Source organism: Lagopus leucura, unplaced genomic scaffold (genome assembly GCF_019238085.1).
Source record: "Lagopus leucura isolate 7727_CA_CO unplaced genomic scaffold, USGS_WTPT01 Super-Scaffold_100002, whole genome shotgun sequence".
Lineage (NCBI taxonomy): Eukaryota > Metazoa > Chordata > Aves > Galliformes > Phasianidae > Lagopus > Lagopus leucura.
This window is the reverse complement of record NW_024962263.1, coordinates 75,322,080-75,343,501: the sequence shown is the minus strand read 5'-3', so window position 1 is coordinate 75,343,501 and position 21,422 is coordinate 75,322,080. Positions and strand designations below refer to the sequence as shown.

The window sequence follows — 21,422 nt, the reverse complement described above, 5'->3', positions numbered from 1 at the left end:
ACTGCTCCAGCATGGGTACCCAATGGGTGATGTCTCACCCACACCTATACTGTGGGCTGTTTTCCATAGGCCACAGCTTCAGATCTTACAGGTGTCTAGTAAAGTGATATGATCAAATGTCTGAGTTGACTGATTGCAACTCTATACACTCTATTTGAAAATTCACAGTTTACAGAATCATGGGATGACCCCTTGGTAGGGACCTTAAGGATCATTAATTTCCAACCCCCTGCCACATGCTAGGCCACCAAACTCCCCATTTAATACTAGACCAGGCTGCCCAGGGCCCCATCCAATCTGGCCTTGAACACCTCCAGGGATGGAGCATCCACAACCTCCCTGGGCAGCCTATTTCAGAACCTCAACACTCTCACAGTGAAGAACTTCCCCCTGACGTCCATACTAAATCTTACCTCCCTCAACTTAAAGCCATTCCCCCTTGTTCTGCTGTTATCTACCCTTTAAAGGGTTGACTCCTCTCTTTTTGTAGGCTCCCTTTAGGTACTGAAAGTCTGCGATGAGGTCACCCCATCTCCAAGCTGAACAAGCCCAGTTCCTTCAGCCTGTCTTCATAGAGGAGGTGCTCTAGTCCTCTGATCATTTTTATGGTTCCTCTCTGACAGCTCTCTGTCCTTCTTGTACTGGGGGCTCCAGTCCTGGACACAGTACTCCAAATGGCACCTCACAAGGGCAGAGTAGAGAGTGACAATCACCTCCCTGTCCCTGCTGGCCACCTCTCAGTTAATGCATTTATATAAACTGAAAGTAGAGTTGCAAACATATCAAAAGATGGATGATTTTTTCAGCAATCTTGGAACTTATTCTCAAATTCTTTTATCAAAACAGAAGGCAAAGCTGCATTTTTTATTTATTTATTTATTTTTTTACCATTCACACGACTGTGCTTAGACAATATATTAAAATGCATGAAATTGTTTGCTGTAGCTTGAGTTAGCAGCATCCTGATTTCAGTTCAGACAGTGTTAACAGCACAGTAATGATTTACTTATTGTTAAATGATGGGTGTGTGCCCAGGGCCAGGCAGAGACCTAGCAGGAGAGAGTCACCTCCATGATAGCATGGGGTAGGGAGCAGGCCACAGCACAGGCTGTGCTGGGCTTCATCTGACCCACAGACCGTGGTTTGACATGCCTGAGTTAAGCAACTGCAGAAGGGACAGAGTATTCTCTAGTTATTTATTTTGAATGTCACTTCGGAGAATGACGATGTGTTTTATGCTTCCAAAGCGATGCAGAATTGAACCGTGCAAGCATCAGACTTTATTTTTTATGTATTTTTACTTTGCTTCTCATATTTTTCATGTATTAAGATGCATTCCTAATTTTCTTTTTGCCCAGGACAAGACATCTGTTTTACAGAATCACATAAACCATGTTTGAGCACTTAGAAATAGAATTTTTATCAATTAGGGTTGCATTTTAAATATGTAAAATGCTACTGAAATGCTACATGTTTTGAAAAATAATTGCTTATAGTCAGATTTGAAATTGCAGTTTAAGGACTAATGAAGAGAGAGAAAAATTTCTTCTCAGTGTAATAGTGGAATGGATCTCCTCTCCTTCCTGGAGAGGAGTCTTAAGAGATCACCAAACAGGATTCAAAATGCTTGTTAAAAAGCTGTGTTTTTCTGTTTGCATCTGGATTTAATAAATGAAATCTAAAGCGCTTGCAAACAGCAAGAGCAGCAACAAGGTATATTAGGTACAGTGAAATATCTCCTGTGTGGAAGCTGTACTGCTTGAGATTAAAACATAGGGCAAAACTATTTTGGAGGGATTATAGGATTACTTAATTTTGTGTTTGTGTGTTACTATTAGAAGATTTCTGATGTAGTCAAGGGTTTGGTGTCTGAGTATACCTTAGCCTAAAATTCTCATACTGAAAACTTTTTCTTTATGCATATATTCATTACACCTCTTGTATAGATAAAAAGGCTATTGCACAGCAATGTGTCAAAATGGTAAAAGAAGAAATCTAACTTTCACCTACTGGATTTGGCAGTGATGAGAGGTTTGATTATCTGTATTTACTTCTTGAGATAGTGGGCTCATTGCCTATGACAAGCCACTGACTTCTTATTGTAAAATGCACTAATGGTTTGAGAGTTGGGAAGAAAGATAAGATCTTTCTATATGGCCATGCAGACAGCTGTTATCTTAAAAAAAAAAAAAAAAAAAAAATCCCAAAAACCTCTTAACTTTTGTAAAATACGGTTATGTTAAAATCTCATCTTTTCTTAAAGCTGTTTTCATATCAGAAAAAATGTTACTGGAAATAGCTATAACAGTTAATGGTTCAAAAAAGTTTTTGAAATAAGTAAAAATACAGATATATATATATATATATATATATATATATATATATATATATATATATATATATAACCACACCAAAAATTATTTTGAGTGTTTGACCTTTTGCATGTACATTTGAAATTAATAATATGAGTTTACAAAACTCATTATTTAATAAACTGAGCAATTATCAAAGCCTTCTTTTACGAAGTACTTATGTTACATAATGGTAAAAAAAAAAAAGAATAAGAAATTAAGAGTAGAATTTAATTACAACAACCTAATTAAAATTGGTTGCCAGAGAATCCTATTTTCCAATGTGTTTAGGTAAAATAGAGAACTTTGTAAAACAGGGTTTCTTTTCTTCTGCTTAACTAAATCTGTGACCAATTTTTAGAAACTAAATTTAATGAGGGAAATGTTAGGAATAAGAAGAAAAAGTTTAAGCTAGTCATCAAAGAATCATCATGAAATAGTTTGAGTTTGAAGAGACCTTTATAGATCATCTATTCCATCTTCCCCAGTTTCCTAAACTTTAAGTAAATATATATTTGTTTCTAAGTGTTAATATCACTTCTTTTTTTCCTTGAAGGTTTTTTAGAATGCACAAGATTACTTTTTGTATGAAAAAAATCCCAACTGTTTATTCACACAGATATGCAACTATGTATGTCCCAAAGACACTTAAGTATGATAGAATCAGTCAGTAATCATGATAACTTAATAACTGGAATTAAAGAAACCTATCCAGTCATCTGAGTTGGCTATGCCTGATAAATATGCAAGCTTCTAACTTTATCTTGGCAGCAGTCTGAAGGCCCTAACTCTTGTCAAAGACAGTAACCCAATCAACTCTAAGATTTATTAGGTGGGATACGTTGGTGATTGCTTGTTAAAGGCTCATATTTCATGTCTTGCACCAAGTTTTAACATCTTAATATTGACTGTCACAAAGGTGACCAGAGAAAAAAAACTGTAATTGAGAGACCTCAGTTTAAAATGGAATTCAGTTTTTGAGTATTTGAGCGTTAACATAAGTTAATACAACATATTAATTACAACTCTAATATCTATATGTGTATTCCAACTACTGCAAGAATTCACTTGTGAATTTCAGTATCTAAAGAGTGTTTATAGGAAGAAAGGGGACAGAATCTTCAGCAGGGTCTGTTATGATAAGGGAACATGGTTTTAAATTAAAAGAGGGGAGATTTGGGATGGATATCATGAAAATGTTTTCTACAAGAAAAGTAGTAAGGCACTGGAACAGATTGCTCAGTGGTGACAAATGCCCAGTCCTTGGAGACATTCAAGGTCAGACTGGACCAGGTTCTGGGCAACCTGATATAGCTGCAGGTGTCCTTGTTTGTTGTAGGACTAGATGACCTCTAAAGGTCCCTTCCAACTCGAACAATTCTGTGATTCTATGAAAAGCATTAAATTTCCTTCTCTATTGCATTACACTTCATTTTATATTTCTGTACTGCTTGGAGAATCAATTACTGATTATGTGGGTAGTTTTGAACAGTACTTACGTCAGGATATATACTGTTTTGGTTCTTGGATGAATTATTTGTAAAAGGCATCAAACTTTATTTAGGTTGTGTAACAGATGAGAATATATGTAAGTAAATGAAGGTCAGAGAACAGTACAGTGATATTTTAATTGTCCTCAGTTCAAATATTAGTGCCTAGTTAATATCTTTTTATTTCAGCATTGTGATAAAAGTATCAAATTAATAGAGAAACAGCTGCCCTAAAACATATTAGATTTTCTCAATGTGATTATATATGATAATAATATATTCAGAATATATCCAAACTGTCCATAATGCACTCAAGTTGGATACCCTGGGAGAAATGGAAGAGGAAAAAAAAAAAAATAATAATAATTTTTTACTCTGTAACCCCATACAAACAGGGAGATTCACTTAATTAAAACTGAGGACAACAGCAATGCACTACTTAATGGTGACATAGGAGTCAATTAGAAAAATCATTTTAGAGCTTCACCAATCTGTAGCAAACTCTGAAAAGAGAAACCTAAGCACATGGAAACAGCAAAGACAAAGGAATACAACAGAAGTTAAGATATCTGTTCCAGAAAAAGGGAATCATCTTTAAATGACGATAGTAGAAATGTGTGTGCAGCAGGGTTTTCAGTAATAACTACTTGCCTCGCTCCAACTTATAAGAGGGAGAGGAGGTTCTTTTAATATATGCATACCCGGCATGAGATTAAGAAACAACAGTTCAAATGTTGGTCTGACCAGTTTTACAGACCTTAGTTAGGGAGATGGGAAGGGGGGGACGGACACTATTATGAATTATGGGGAATTATGGAGAAAGGAAGGAGAGCGATAGAAAAGATAGGAAAGAAGAAGCAAGGAGTCTTTGTAGGCAGAAAGAGGGAGATAGTCACCACCATGGATCCAGCGTGGTTCATAGTTCAGTCATTGATCTTCAGTAGTGGTGGGTCTTCGGGCAGAATTGTTCTGACGACAATGACAGTGACCATGGCGATGATGGCCCCTTTTCAGTGGTTGCAAAGTGGTCGAGTCAGCTCTCTTTGGAGTGACAGCTCAAATTCAAAGTGGTTGAATCAGCTCTCCTTGGAGTGGCAGATTCTGGCTTTGGGATCTTAACAGAAACTCCTCTGTTCCTATGTTTCTGACCTTGCCAACAGGTAAGAGGGAGCAGGGAGGCACCAACTTGTATCTTGCCTTCACAGGATACTGTGGCATCATCCCCCACTCTCCCATAGCAAACAGGAGTTATTTGGTCACAGGCTAGATCTTCTGGCAGTAAACAGACCTGAGCACTATCTTCCGAAGGTAAACAGCTCCAAAGAAATGCTTTCAAATGTAAAATTGTCTACACAGTGATGTTGATTGCCACACAGCAACACCCATCTCTCATCTCCTAGAGTCTTATCACAAGAAATACCTCAGAAAGCAAGCTTTGAGCCAGAAAGCAACGAAGGAGTCATACACTACTGAAGGAGCAAACTGAATGTAACCACTGATGTACTTTTTAAAATATGAGAAAAGTATGGAAATTATTAAAGTGTCAGTAAAATATCAGGACCAAAAATGTGTTCAAAGATGATGCAATTGACAAAAAACTGAGTAAATAGTTATGCTATACTATGTTATTCTATGCTAAACCATGTTACCTTGCTGAGGAAACCAGTGAGGTCCTGAGTTAGAATAATTCCTTTGTCTTTAAGGAAACGCCTGCAAATGGGTACAACAGATACCCTGAAATAAAACAATAAATTGAAACTCAGCAAAATGTTAGTATTGGCTAGTATTTTCTGTGAAGCTCTGAAAGAGCCTAGGTGTGAAGTATTTGAAGTACGAATGTTGATCTTAAGGATAATTTCCATAGTGAAAATTGGTAGAGATTATAATAAAGAATAGAATTAGGAGACACATGATGAAACTTGTTTCAGAAAACTCAGTGTAACCTCCGAAGAGGACTGTAGAGTTTAATGGGAAAACAGTGAGAATATGGATTAAACTAACAGGAGATGCTGCAGTATCATTGAATTGTTAAAAACTTGACAGAGTTCCCCAAAGAAAAAATTTAGGGAAGCATAATATAATGTATTGTCTGGTTATGAGATAAGAAAGTTGATGTCTTCTTTGTCAAAGAGTAATGTAGTCATTACAGGCAGATTATCTCCTCTTGCTTCCTCATTCTCTTCTACATCCCTTATGAAAATAGTCAGTCTTATCACAAAAAAAAAAAAAAAGTAAAATACAATAACTCTTTTTTAGTCTGATACCTCTTCATGCTCTTTGACATTTTGGTTATTAACTGAAAACTATCGCTCTTTTGAGTGGGAATAAGTGTATGTTTCTTTCCAATGCACTAGTCATAGAGATGGCTCAGGTGACTAGGCAGTTATGTGTTAGAAGCCATTAAGAAATTTCAATCTGTGGCCTCTACATATCTATCTATCTATGTATCATATATATCTCTCTACTATATCTACAATAATCTTAAAGATGTTTATCATGGCATTTGAGAGAGGTGCATGCTTATCCCAAATGCTATAGGGTCGGATAAGACATCCTCTGGGGAAATTTGTTTTATTTTTTATAACTTTATTGCTTTATACATACATATCTAAAAGAAATGATACTTTGCTGCTATTGTTTGCTTAGGTGATGTGTGTTCCACTATTTTTCTTTTTCAATTATCTGCATTATTGAATTGTCGTATTTAATTTGCACTGCTTTGAGAATAACCCTTTGTTAAACGTGAATTAACACAGGTATTTAAGTTGTTGAATTGAGATGGATGTTCTGACTTTTTGCATTTTAATATATATAATTCCTTTTTAAATATCAAACTATATTTATTAGAGTCAGTATTGGCTTGAGTGGACGACAACATTTTATTCTTGCAACTGACTTGTTTCTCTTTTGTCTCCCAAGAACAGTTTATTATATGAGTCTGATATTTTTTTTTCTAGATATGAGTCCAGTGGTAAATTTAATTGCCCATGAATCCAGCTGAAAAATGAAAGGGAGAATCATTTAAGTAGTGGGCTCTGAAAAATACAGGAGTCTACCTGCTTGAAATTAACGTAAAAATCTGCATTGCTGATAAAATTGTAGTGATGGCAAAGAAATCTGAGATGGAACAGATTAGTGTGATTTTAGTTAATTTATAATTAGTTGTTAAATCTCAAATTTAAAATTAGATTTTGTTAGAACTGTAACTGTAGTTTCTTTAAATTGCTGATATGCACACGCACTCAATATGTTGTGCAGTAACAGCCTCTGAGCCAGTTTTCAACCTAAGGAATTACAAGTTTTCATTATAATAATATCCTTAGATAAATCAAGAAAAAACTATCATTGTAACTGTCATTCAGTGGTAGCACTAGTGTACTCTTTTGGGTGAAGAGATTTGCAGATTGGTGACATAGAGCAAGAAACATCAAGCGTTTTTTGTGAAAGAGTAATAGAGTAATTACTGGCAGATTATCCCCTCTTTCCTCCTCATCCTTTTTCTACATCCTTTATGAAATAGTGAGTCTTATTATCAAAATAAGATTCAGGAGATGATATCGCTTACCAGCTCTCTAGCAATAAGCAGCATTTTGATTTTGTGTGCTCATGAAGTCACTGAGTTTTAAGAAAGCACAAATATTTTGAACTTTTGTACTCACCGTTGTTTTTTTCTTCTTAATGCAAATATATTTTAAATATGTCCTTGTTTACTAAAGTTGTATAACAAACTGTATTCTCTGTGAAACCTCTGCTGAATTTTATAGCAAAAAACTTGGCTTTTTGAACCAGAAATCACAATTTTCATAGCAAATAGAAGTGATTCTTCCCTAAATTATATTCTTAATTAAATACTATTTAGATATGAACAGAATGGACAGATGAGTAAATGATACAAAAGCTATAATCTTTCCAAAAAAGAAAGTTTTAAAGAGATTTTTTGTTTCCCTCCAGAAGTTCCACAGATATTATGCCAAAGCTGTGCTATAGATAATTGACTTGAAAAGCATTTTAATTATTATTTTTTTTAATTGTAGAATTTTGTTCTTTGACATACAAACAGGTCTGAATACTAATGATCAAGATGGGAAATCTTCCCAACAAAAATACTTACCAATTTAGGTATGTGGGTAATACTTCACTGTTGTTATGATAAGGCTTTTTCAAGGGCTTCAGGAAGCATTATTTTATAAGACAACATATCATTACAATAAATTCAACAAACACAAAAAATGAAAGACAGCATACTAAATAGTTCAGCATAATCAAAAGTTGGTAGGAAGAGTCCTGTGAGTAGTCTGTTAGAACTGATTTATAGGTCCTTCAGAAGGGACAGGTAGGCAAGTAAAGTGTTAGGGAAGCGGTGCTTTGTGTGATATAAACTGGACTGCACAAAGCCTGTAGTTGGTTATGATGTGGTTCAGAGAGTCCGGATAAGAATAAAGGCAAAAGCAAATAAAGCGGATGTTCTTGTAGTCTCCTATAGGCCACTCAACCAGAATGATGGCACTGATGAATTATTCTTTAGAGAACTAAGAGATATCTCTAGATTAACACTGAATTTGATCTAGACATAGTTCAACATAAGTTGAAGCCCCAGCTTATGAGGGGCTTCAACATGCCAGGCATTACTAGGCAATACTACACAACTGGTGCAAACAGGCCCAGGAAATTTTTAAAACAGCTCTATAATTTCCTGGTACTGGCACTATACAAACACATAATACATAATATGATAGTGAACAAGTGTCTGGTGTGTCAGGCTCATAAGGTTCTGGGTTACATCACGTTGGTGGTCAGTCACTAGTAGGGGACCCAAAGATCCATTTCAGGGTCAGTTCTCTTTAATATTTTCATCATAACCATATTTTCATCATGTGATTGGCTACAAGACTCGAAAATATACTATGTAAGTTTGTGGGTGACACTAAAAGGGAGCATCTGACAAGTCTCTGAAGGGCAAAGAGGCCTTGCATAGAAATCTGAGCAGATTACAGGTCTGGGTAAGCATCCACTGTATGAAGTTTAACTATAACAAGGGGCCAGATTCTGCACCTGGGATGAGGTGACTCTGGATTTATGTAGGGACTGGGAGACAAGAATCTGGAGAGCAGCCCTGCAGAAAATGGTCTGTGGATTCTGACTAATGGCAAGTTCAGCATGAGTCAGCCCTGGTAGTCAACTGCACCAGTCATACCCTGAGGTGTATCAAGCACAGTATTTCTAGCTTGTAAAGGGAAAAGATTGTCTCACTCTGCTCTGTGCTGTTGCAGCCTAACTTCATGCATTGTGTGCAGTTTTAGGCACCAAAATATAAGAATGTAAAGCTGTTAAGAATCCAAAGGAGAGCTATGAAGATGGTAAATGGTCTAGAGGGAAAGATGTATGAGGAGCTGTGAAAGTCTCTCCGTTTGTTCAGTCTCAAGAGGAGGAGACTGAGGGAAGGCCTCATGGGAGAACACAGCTCCTCACAGTGAGCGGATGGGCAGCACTGATTTCTGCTCTCTGATGACAGAGACAGGACCCAAGGAAATGGCATGGAGCTATGTCAGGGGAGCGTTGAGTTGGTTGTTAGGAAAAGGCTTTTCACCAAGAGGGTGGTCAGACACTGGAACAGGCTCCACAGGGATAGTCAGGGCACCAGCTTTGTCAGATTTCAGGAAACGTGCCTGGCTCTTGTTCACTGCTGGCAAAAATGCTTAGCTTACAGTGATGATTATGTTGAAAAATAGTTTTTTGTAGCTCAGAATTTTCTCTATGAAATAGTGTTATTATGCTCTTTGTATCTGTTGTAGTTTCCATGGAAATAAACAGGAGGCATTTTGGTGTGACCTACATGCTTGTCAAACCAATGTTCTTGGACAGCTCAGCTCAGTATCTTTTGTAACAAAAACATGCCATTTGTAACTCTACTGTTCAGCTGACAAATAATTAAACCTGTGTTCATTAAACATCATTAATCATTTACCTCATAAAAGGTAAATGATCTCAAAGATCACTGTTTATAAAAATGAGACTACCAAATAAATATTTTAATATCAATTATAAAAACTAAATTAAACTTTCTTCAACTTTAACTTAGAAGTCTCTTTAATCAGTGTTTATTATTAATAAGAACATAGAATTTTGAAGGTTGTATAAGTTTTTAAAAAATTTCATAAAATATCTGTTCTTAATCTTTTACAATCATGTGTGTAGTTGCCAAGGAAGTTGTTTTGTGTTCTTATATTTATTTTTCATACCAGTAGTGAAAATTCTACCCTTCCAATTTTGTGAAAAATTATGGCTAAATCTGTACACTTGAATAATAATTTCATTGGAGAAAATCAATAACATTTTTGAAGTGTACTGACATTATTTATTTGTTTGACACAAATTTAATTTGTTTTTTTTTTTTCCTCTATTTATAAAGTATGATATCCTAGTGATGTAACTTTGATTCTACAGTATGCTTTCAGTATTATCATACTGCATATTAGTATCATATGTTATTTATTAAAGATAGAACTCAAGTCACTCATAATTTTAGATACACAAATGTTAATATCAAATTTTTTTTCTGTGTAAAACAACTATTGAAGTTGATAAAAGTATGGTGAAGTTGCAATAAATCTGATTTTTATGCATTTGAAAAATAATGCAGCTGAAATATATTTGTGGAAAAAAACACATGTTTTTCAGAAGAAGGGTTTGGGGAATTTGCTTATTTATTCATTTATACTATTACTTTTCTAAAATAACAAACACTATCTTTCACTGCATAAAGTGAAGGAATAGAGAAGAATAGGAATATAAAGAACATGGAGTATATAAGTAAGTCTTCTCAATTCGGGAATGGAATATATAGCTATTAACAAAATATTGAGTATTGCTGTGTGCTATTCAAATTTTATTAAAAATTAGGAATGAAATTTACTTGATCATAATTTTACCTTGAATTTGCATATTCCTTTATTGATTAATGAAATGTAATAACAATATGAGTGCTGAGTAGGGCCGTATTATTAGTCTTGCAGTAGCTCATTTGTCCAATTCATGGACAGGAAGGAAAGAAATTATTACAATCATTTTTCTCTAGTTTAAATCTCTGTTTATAATGCTCTTCCTTATTTACCTCTGTTTCATCCAAAATGCGGAACAGAAAATTTTGAATACTTATAAGCTGATAAACAGATCAGTTTTCATCAAAAATACTTAGGAGATTCAGCTTGTGAAGAGTATCTACTTTGTGTTTTTCAAATAACTCAAGGTAAACAGTTCCTTGGATAAGAAGTTCAGCCGAGATTCTACTACCTCTAGGCAAACATTACCAATATTTATATTATCCAAATTGTTTTCAAAAGGAAGCATGAATTTCTCATATTTCACAAGTATGTATTAAGATACTGAGATAATTATTTTAGCTGTTAAAAACAATATTTCATGTTTGGTTATCATAGTACTTTCTGTGTAAGTCGGCTAGCTTGCGTGTTAGTGCAATTTATTGAAATCCATTCTCAAAGATTTAGGGCCTCAAAATGATAGAATTGAAAGGTGTTCTTTTCATGGTATACTCTGCTATAAATTTTGCGTGCATTAACTAAAGGTAGTAAATAATTCATAATTTCTATGTACCTTGTATTTAGTATTACAACTAATGAGATAAAATCTGAGATAACAGCAAGAGAAACAACTTTTTTCTCATTTAATAAAAATCATAAGATAATATTTTGAGATCGTACCACAATAATATAATTATTTATGTTTAGCATGAAACACTGAATAGTAGTCATTTTAGAAACTCAATTCTTAACAGAAGAAATATGTATTTCTTGATGCATATGTAACCATTAAACTCATAAAAATGGTTAGAAGAAATATTCTGAACAGTTGTCATAGTCTTTAAAATAGATCTGTCTGCTGTATATAAGAAGTGGGTCATATCCATAGGAAAACATGAACACTTACTACTGTTGCACAAATGTCTGATATAGGAAAAGAAGAAAAAGCACTCTCGCTTGACCATTCTGACCAAAACCAAATGCTGATTTTTGTCAGCCTTGGAAAAATACGTTGTTGTAGTAAATTGTATTGCTATGATCTGTGATTTTATCAATTACTATAGCTACTGGTAGTACAGTAAATAAATATGTATGATAAAGAAAAGTGGTTCCTTATAATCATATATCTATTTATATCATTTTCTAAGTAATTGAGATATAAATAAGTGACACATAGTGTTCAGTCATGGTGTTCCTCTTTGAGCAGTTTTATACATCATTTTGAATCATGTGCCTTATTGGCAGGTATAATCGTTTACTAGTGTGCTGAAAGGATGAATAACCTATGTCTAGAGAATAAAGCATCGTATAAATGAATAACAGTTTCGTACACCACAAATAATAGCATGCTTCCAATAAAATAAATCACAACATGCTACCAAAAAAAATAAAACAAAACAAAAAAACAATAACAGAAAAGAACATTTTATTAAGATGGTTGATATATGTTAAAGAAAAACAGTAATTGACTTGGCAAAAAGCAGAGTGCAATCAAATCTCTTTTGATATATGAGAAAGTTGAGCGTTTCACATGATACAGAATGTAATCTAACATTGAAGAATAATAAAATTTGCTCTTATACCACATATCAACATATAGCAAATCACTTTAGCTGATTATTTCCTAATATTATATTATTCAAAACCACTTATCTTCAATTTCTAGCACCTTGTGGAAGTCGGTCAACAGGCTCTGAAGGGACTGTATTATCACCAAACTACCCCAAGAATTACAGTGTTGGTCACAACTGTGTTTACTCTATCACTGTTCCTAAGGAATTTGGTAAGTAGATATAATCTCATTCTTTTTTCTTTTTTTTTTCCCTCACTTGAATATTTTCAACACTTTTCAATGAATTGTGTGATTTGAAAAAACTATTTTAAACTAGTATTTCTATTTATACTTTTTATCTGATATTTTTATAGTGCACTGATTTCTCAACATACTTGTAGTTAAGATTATCTTTAGAAAGTCACATGAGGTGAAAGAGGGAATATTTGTCCTAAATGTGTGATAATTCTCATCATGCTGGGCTTCTCTGAATGACAAGTCAATGCAGTCTTTCATAAGAACCAACTTAGACCAGAATGTCTATTTCTCTTTTTCATACATACCCACATCCTCCATCAAAACTTCACTCCCATCCCTAACTTTGTTTTGTGATGAGTCTTTTAAAGATACCTTCTATTCTTCAAAAAGAACAATCTTTTTACTGTTTAATCTCCCCTTATGAATGATTTTGTCTCACTTCATTATTAGAAGATGCCTTTGATGACTACTGATAGCTTATCATTTGGACTCCTTGGTGGACAGTGTGTCACATAACCATTTGTTACGTGAATAACTATGCTTCACGTTTATGCTTCAATATGTAAGACTTTATTCTGACCTGAAGTTTCTCTTTCAGTTTCACCAAATAATAAATGCTTGTGGATGAAAATGAATATTTATAAATCTTCTTTCATGTTGACTTTGCAAACATTTTATCCAAATTAAAGGCAGTATTTAAAGTGCTGTGTACTCCATCTGCTGTACTTGCGCTTACTTAACTCTGTTAAAATTCAATTAATTTGTTCTTAGTTTTAGGGTGGAGGTGCATAGGCTACTACAAAATCAACGGGCTTTTAAAAGTAATGTCACCAAACATGTGGGGATCTCTATTCCTCTATAGTGTTCAAAAATATATATATACTTATTTGCACAGTTCTTGATAAGTTTTGAATTGTTAAGCTTACACTTTTGATCTAACTTATCTGTTTAAGACAGACTGGAATGATTTTTATCTTCTGTTTTCCAGCAAAACTAATACTTATTAGATATTTAATGACACAGATGACAATATGCAAAGACTTGCAATTACTGTTATGAAGGATTTGGTTGAAATGTACTTTGTATTTTTGATGTTCTGGATAGAAATGTAGTTTTTTGACTTCTACAAGCAAAGGATAAGTAACTGGAATTGAAGACACATTTCCCAAAATAACACATGGAAGTTGAGGTGGAGGGAGGGAAGGATTGGGGCAGGGAAGGAACCCACACACTTACTTAAATCCTTGTATAGACTTCTGCATACTTACTTGGAATAATTTGCAAATACTAATTTTCTTTCCACAGTAAGGATGTTAGGAACAGTATTAAGAAATTATATTATTTCAGGTCTTGATTAAAAAAGCAGCTTACATTCACTTACACTGCTTTGAGGTGGACGGTGTAGAGCTCACTCTGACAAGATGCCAAGATGGTCCCCAAGAAATACTCTACAAGTGCTCTGTGGTTTGAGACACTAGATTTCACCATGAATCCACCATGAATGACATGCAGATTTGTTAGTGAATATGGCATAGCAAGTATAAATCAAAACAAATTTTTGAGAGACTGAAGGAGTACTTGAGTAAAGCTGCTGACATAAAATAATTTTAAGAAATTTACCTAAAGAAAGTAGCAAAAACTTTTCTTTCATAATCTTCTCTATTGTGCTGGTTTTCAGAGTGAAATATAGCATTCAAAATTTTCTGAATCAAATCTCTCGAGGAAATACTTCTGCATTCAATAAACTATATCATTTCTTAGGATAGATTACAGTTTCAAAACAGTTAAACCAGGTTAATATAGGAAAATACACTAATGATGGAATAGTTTAAATGTGCAGGAGGAAGCTCATAGGAATGGATTATTTTTAATGGTGTGAACGGAAAATCTATTTCATGTGCACCTTTTCAGGTTCTGCTGCCCAAAATTCTGTGGGAAAGTCATTGGTCGCTGGACTTTTTTTCAGTGTTTCATTATTCTGTCATGCAGAATTGCATTTCATATATTTCATGCCATCACTGGTTTAAGCTAAAAGATAAATGATTCACAAAAACACACAGTGCCACGGGCAATCTTTTGTAAATGTGGAAGACTCATCTTTAACACTTTTCCAATGATATGTTTAAAATGTTGTAATGATCATTAATTCAGTGCTGGAATCCAGCATGGCTTACAATTAAGATGCATGCATTTAAGATTTTATTTTGTTTTCCTGATGTATATGAATTACTGTTTATGCTCTGCTAACATAATAGTGTGTTCTATACTGCCATTTTAAATTAATATTATGGACAGTAAAATGGATTTTATATCATTTTGCTTCAGCAGATGGATTTTCTTTCTGCCAAAGCAAAAAGATAAATTGAACATAAACAGTAAGGTATAAAAGTCTAGTTTATATGCTATGCTATCAGGAAATTAGGTATCTGCTCTCCATAGCCACTGAAAAATATAAAAAGCAAACCAGAGCTTTTTTTTTTTTTAAAAAAAAAAAAAAAAAAAAAAAACTACAAGGAATTAAAGCAATATATATGCTTAGGGGAAAAAAAAAAAGTCTAATTTATAAGGAGGCAATATTTGCTTTAGGTTTAAAGGAAGATATAGCATTAGAGGAGTGGCACTTTACTGATAAACACAACACTTTGGGATAAGTTTTCTTGTCAGTTTCCTGCCTTACTGTAAACAGGGAAGTTAAATCAGGTATTCTCTTCTGATCCTGTGTAAAGCTGGCTATAATTGTGTCCACGGACATCTTTACAACATTACAGTGATACCATTTCAGCTTTTTCTTGCTTCTTCTCTAGAATTTCTGTGTAATTATATAGCCCTTATTTTTATAAATAAGTGACAAAGATGGAGAAAAAAAATAGTTCATTTTTTTATTTGATTTAAGAAATGATCCTTGAAAGAGTGTGTATATATATATTTATATAGAGAGGTTTTCTTTTTTTGTTTATTTTTTAAAAATTCTGGAAGGTATGCCTACAGTCTGCCAGTAAAAAAAAACACACAAAGAGCAAATACTGCTGTCAACATGTGGTTTTCATGCAATTCACTGCATCCAGAATCATTAGATGACTTAAAAGCTGTGTCACGCTAGAATTATTTCAGTCATTTGATTTCAAACTCAATTTACATTAGAAAAGAAAAAAAGGTGAGGGCAGGTCATGAGTAGCAGAATATCCCAAGTGACAGCTTCACATCAAGAGGGAATAACAACCAAATGTTATTTATTATAATACATTACAAATACATTATAAAGATTTGCTTTTAATAACTTGAACCCAGCACCTTATTCTCACTTAAGAAATCTGACAGACATGTATGGAATGACATTTTTAAAAATGTGCTGAATTTTATTCTTCATCTTAAATTAAACTGGATAGATATGTTTTGCCTTAATATCTTCAAACAAGCAATATACTGTTGAATGGTAGGTACAGACCATATAACATATGTTATATATGTTATAACATATATATGTATATATGATATATATACATATATATGTAACATATATAACATATACAGGGCATAAGTTCTCAGTAAGTATGTAGGCCAGTTACAAGCGGTGACTCTCAGGGATTGGTCATGGTACCAGTGCTATTCAACATCTTCATCAACAGCATAGATAATGGCATTGAGTGCACAGTCAGCAAGCTTGCGGATGGCACCAAGCTGAGCGGTGCAGTCCATACATTGGAAGGAAGGGAAGCCATCCAGAGGGACCGGGACAGGCTGAAGAAGTGGGCCCATGAAAACCAAATGAAGTTAAATAAGTCTAAGCGCAGGGTGCTGCACTTGGGCTAGGGCAGTCCCAGGTATTTATAAAGACTGGAGGAAGATCTCCTTGAGAGCAGCCCTGCGGAGAAGGACTTGGGGATCCTGGTGGATGATAAACTGGACATGAGCCAGCAGTGTGAGCTTGCAGACCAGAGGGCCAACTGTGTTCTGGGCTGCATTAAAAAAGGGGTGGCCAGCAGGGAGAGGGAGGTGATTGTCCCCTTTTAATCAACTCTTGTGAGGCCCCATCTAGAGTACCACATCCAGGCCTGGGGCTCCCAATACAAGAAGGATGTGGAGCTCTTAAAGCGTGTCCAGAAGAGGGTCACTAAGATGATCAGAGGGCTGAAGCATCTCTCCTATGAGGAAAGGTTGAGGGAACTGAAATTGTTTAGCTTGGAGAAGAGAGGGCTCCAGGGAGACCTCACTGCAGCCTTCCAATATTTGAAAGGAACATATAAACAGGAGGGACAATGCTGTCTGTTTACAGCAGTGGATAGTGATAGGAAAAGGGGAATGGTTTTAAACTGAGACAGGGGAGGTTTAGGATAGATATTAGGAAGGTTTTCACACAGAGGGTGGTGATGCACTGGAACAGGTTGCCCAGAGAGGTTATGGATGCCCCATCCCTGAAGGCATTCAAGGCAAAGCTGCATGGGGCTCTGGGCAGCCTGGTCTAGTGTTTGGCAACCCTGCATGTAGCAGGGGGGTTGAAGCTCTGTGATCATTGTGGTCCTTTTCAACCCAGGCCATTCTATGATATAAGGCAATTTGAAATATTAAAAAAATAAAAAAGAAGTTGCCATACACATGAACTTTTCTATTTCCTATCCTCTTTCCATACAAGTAATCATTTCAAAGTCTGAGGGACTGCTGATAGGAGTGCCCTGTCAAAATGATGGTTACTTGTCAGTAAAGTGAAGTAAAAAATCATGAAGACTGCTTCAAATTCTTGCATGCCAGATTGTGTGCCGAAGATATTAATTTCTGGAGAAAGTAAAAGTAATCCAATTTGTGCCATGTATTTTAGAAAAAGCAAATCATTCCATCTTTCCATCCCAAAACCAGAATGACTTCAAAATCAATAAATTTACAAAAAATAAATGTGGTCTGTAATTACTGGTAGATTTTGGAAAATATATATTTTTTTCCTTTAATTATAAAACTATATTTTAAGAGAATAAATCTTCTTTCTCCGATATGTATCTACAAGAATTAGGCATACATATAGAAAAACTGACTGTTTCACAGAATGTTTCATAGAAAGGTTAAAAATGTTTTAAGAAGATGAATCCCTTAACCCAGAAAGGTAATGAAACCCAATTTTACTGAGCATGCAAATTTATTAAATTATTGGCATTATGTTTCAGTTTTATGATTCATTCTGTCAGTTCTCTAAAGTACCTAAAAAGCATCCTGCAGTACTGAGGTAGTTCATTTATTATTAAGAATGGGAAAAAAGTATTTGCTGGTTGACTAAAATCAGCATCTGATAGACACTCTTTTTCTCTTGTCATTCTTTCAACTCTACTGCCCTGTTTCCATTTCTCTTTTTAACATAGTTCTCTTACTGCTGGATTTTCAAAGGATCTTATACTAGTATCTTAAAGCATGAATGATGTTTAGTAGATTCTAAAAACTGAGCTTCAGGAGCTCAGCATTAAAAATGTATGGAAGTCCTTTCTGCAGTTTTCTCCACATAGCTAACTGAGCTTCATTTATAAATACTGCTTTTTGCAGTGTTATCTGTGATGAAGTTTAGAAATTCTGGCCAGATCTGAGATGTCACTGTGCAAAGTGTATGAAGCAGACAGAGAAATGTTTTTGTGTCAAGGACAATAAACCAAAATAATTATTAATAATTAGTTTATTATTACAACAAATTCTCTATATACTTTTCAAAATAAGACTACTGAAGTGATGGGCAAGCTATTCACGGCTCCTCAAAATAAAAAGTGGCAGATTCAGTGGACGTGCCATAGAATCATAGAATGGTCTTGGTTGAAAAGAACCATAGTGATCAAAGAGTTTAACCCCCCCTGCTACGTGCAGGATCGCCAAACACCAGACCAGGTTGCCCAGAGCCCCATGCAGCTTTGCCTTGAATGCCTCCAGGGATGAGGCATCCATAACCTCTCTGGGCAACCTGTTCCAGTGCATCACCACCCTCTGTGTGAAAACCTTCCTCATACTACCTAACCTAAACCTTCCCTGTCTTAGTTTGAATTCATTCCTCCTTGTCCTATCGCTATCCACTGCTATAAACAGCATTGTCCCTCCTGTTTATATGTTCCTTTCAAATATTGGAAGGCTGCAGTGAGGTCTCCCTGGAGCCCTCTCTTCTCCAAGCTAAACAATTTCAGTTCCTCAACCTTTCCTCATAGGAGAGATGCTCCAGCCCTCTGATCATTTTAGTGGCCCTCCTCTGGACACACTTTAAGAGCTCCACATCCTTCTTGTATTGGGAGCCCCAGGCCTGGATGTGGTACTCTAGATGGGGCCTCACAAGAGTTGATTAGAAGGGGACAATCACCTCCCTCCCCAAGTTTACTTTGCACCTTCAGCACAAATAAGAAATATCAAATAACCATTATCTTCTGCTGGCCACAGCAGAGTCCAGACTATTATTTTGAAATCTGTTTTGAAAAATTTCTATTAGCAGCAGAGTTCCCTTAAGATGAAAAATTTCCTTAATGAAAAAATCACCTTTGCTATGAGGCACTTGACTGTATGACTTCTTAGTGGGATTTTGTGGCTAATCAAAGGATATGAGATTTTAGGTTAAATTACATGCTTTTGCTGTTTGTTTGTTTTTACCTCATTAAAAAAAAATGTATTGTTGTAACATAAGAGTATTGAAGAGGAAGAACAAGGAATCATACTAAGAAAACATCAGTTTGGAATTTTTTAAGTAGAATAACTGTCTCCATATATATATATTAGTTGGGCAAAACACATAACTTCTTTGTATACAACTCTGTGTACAACTGTGTACTTCTCTCTGTGTACATCTCTGTAAAACAGAATGAAAATATTTACATCAAGTTTTGTGAGAATTAATCAAGTTAATACTCTAAAGTACAAAGAAGTACCATGAAAATCTAAGGTAACACGTAAGTCCTATATTTTATGGCATACCGAAGAAGTACATGTTGCTTTTTTCCTTTCATAATCTTTCCTAATCATAACCTTCCCTTTCAGTTTCTGCCATTTTCTTGTATATGGCATAGCGCTGATTTCTTACCCATGATGTACCTATAATTTCATGCATGGCTTGCAGGCTAATGAAAACAAATATTATAAACAAAAATAAGAAGAAAAATTATTTGAAGATGAAAACTCAGTCACTTCTTTGTTATTTGGCAGTATTCACTGAATTTTTTTTAAGGTAGAAAAAATGTGGATTTTTTAAATAGGAACGATTATATGGATGCATTTAAAATGTTTATTTTCTCAGTTATTACATTCAATTTGCTCATTTATGGACTATTGGAGAAATGAATGTGTATTTCTTTCTCCCCTGCTGTTCCTCTCAGAATAGATTTGAGCTGTTGAAGTATAAATAGAGAGCTGAAAGAATTGAGGAAAAAAGGCTGAAAGCAGACTTCTGAAAAATAATGTTTCCTTTGGGCTATGGAATGAAATATAATTTAAAACATACAGCAAGGAACAGTTTGTATTTCTTTATAAAGTTACATGGTTCTAACAGTTCTGAAAATGTATATAATCGTCTGATTTGAAAGATCTGAAAAGTTAATTTCTTGTTGAGAGAAAAATGATTGAAGGAATTTCAAACTTCTGGAGGAGAAAACAGTTCAAAGCATAATTATATATATATATAATATGTAAAATATTTTAATGTTTCCAATCGGGTTGCCATTTTTAATGTTTCTGAATTGCCATTTACTAAGACCAGAGTGTCAAGATTTTTATTACCATTTGAGAGAATCAAGGCCATCAACAATGTAGTTAAACATGGAGTGATTTATTCTACCTGCAACATGTGCAATTGTAGTGTTTATACATAATTAAGTACTATAAAATGTCATATAAACATCTTGTTGCTGCATTTTGTGGTGTAATCTTTTCAGTTTATTGATTATCCGAATGCTATGTTTAAGAGAACTGAAATAATTTCAGATATATTTATGCATACCTCCATTAGAAATAACTATTTGTAAGTATCTGTCACTGTCACTATTATGATCACTATTCATAAGTATTATCAAATATTATCAACTGACATTATCAAACTTTAACCATTATAATGAAGTATGAGATAGTATATCAGTTACCATATGAAAATGCTGTAAATTGCAAAATTAAATCCATATTGAATAAAATTTAGACCTAAATTAATTAGAAATATACAGAGGAATACGCACAGCTATTAAAACAATGTGAGTACTGGAAAATGGCACAATTTGCTTAAATGTGTTTTGCAATCCTATCATTTTAAGTACTTAAATCAAGACTTTACATTTTCAGTAGTTATAAATTATGAAGCCATGGACTTGGTGCATAAGAATTCCACCATACCGGGTGAGAAAACAAGGGACTACCTACTACAGTGTCCTCTAAACAGCAATAAATGTGGAAGTTCAAATAAAAAAGTTTAAGCTCAGGACATGTTTGGTTTTAGTAACTCTTCCTTATGAGTTCTTTCATTAGTTTATATAATTGCATTTTGGCCTATTTAGGTTTAGTATTTGTGACAAATGTTAGCAAGCAGGTCCACAGCTTAAATGTTTATTCTGTAAAAAAAACATCATCTGAGATTTAAATAAGTTTTCATATGTTTTTCACTTAGTGCTTTCCAGTTCTAATACTGGAAAGGACAGCAAAAATCACTCCATGTTCAGTTTCTCCATATATCTTATGATTTTGTTGATTCTTGATATACATTGCATATTTTTTCATCCTTCTCTATCCTTTTTGTACTTTTATTTAT

At 34.5% G+C, this 21,422-nt stretch overlaps 1 protein-coding gene across 3 annotated transcripts in view; it reads left to right on the top strand.

Moving 5' to 3' along the window:
- The window catches only part of CSMD3 (CUB and Sushi multiple domains 3), a 539,260-nt gene that overhangs the window by 405,840 nt on the left and 111,998 nt on the right, over positions 1–21,422 (top strand). For all 3 annotated transcript variants that reach the window (XM_042869066.1, XM_042869064.1, XM_042869063.1), the window contains one exon: positions 12,545–12,661. In XM_042869066.1, coding sequence (XP_042725000.1) covers positions 12,545–12,661 — 117 coding nt within the window. The remainder of the gene's footprint in view (positions 1–12,544; positions 12,662–21,422) is intronic.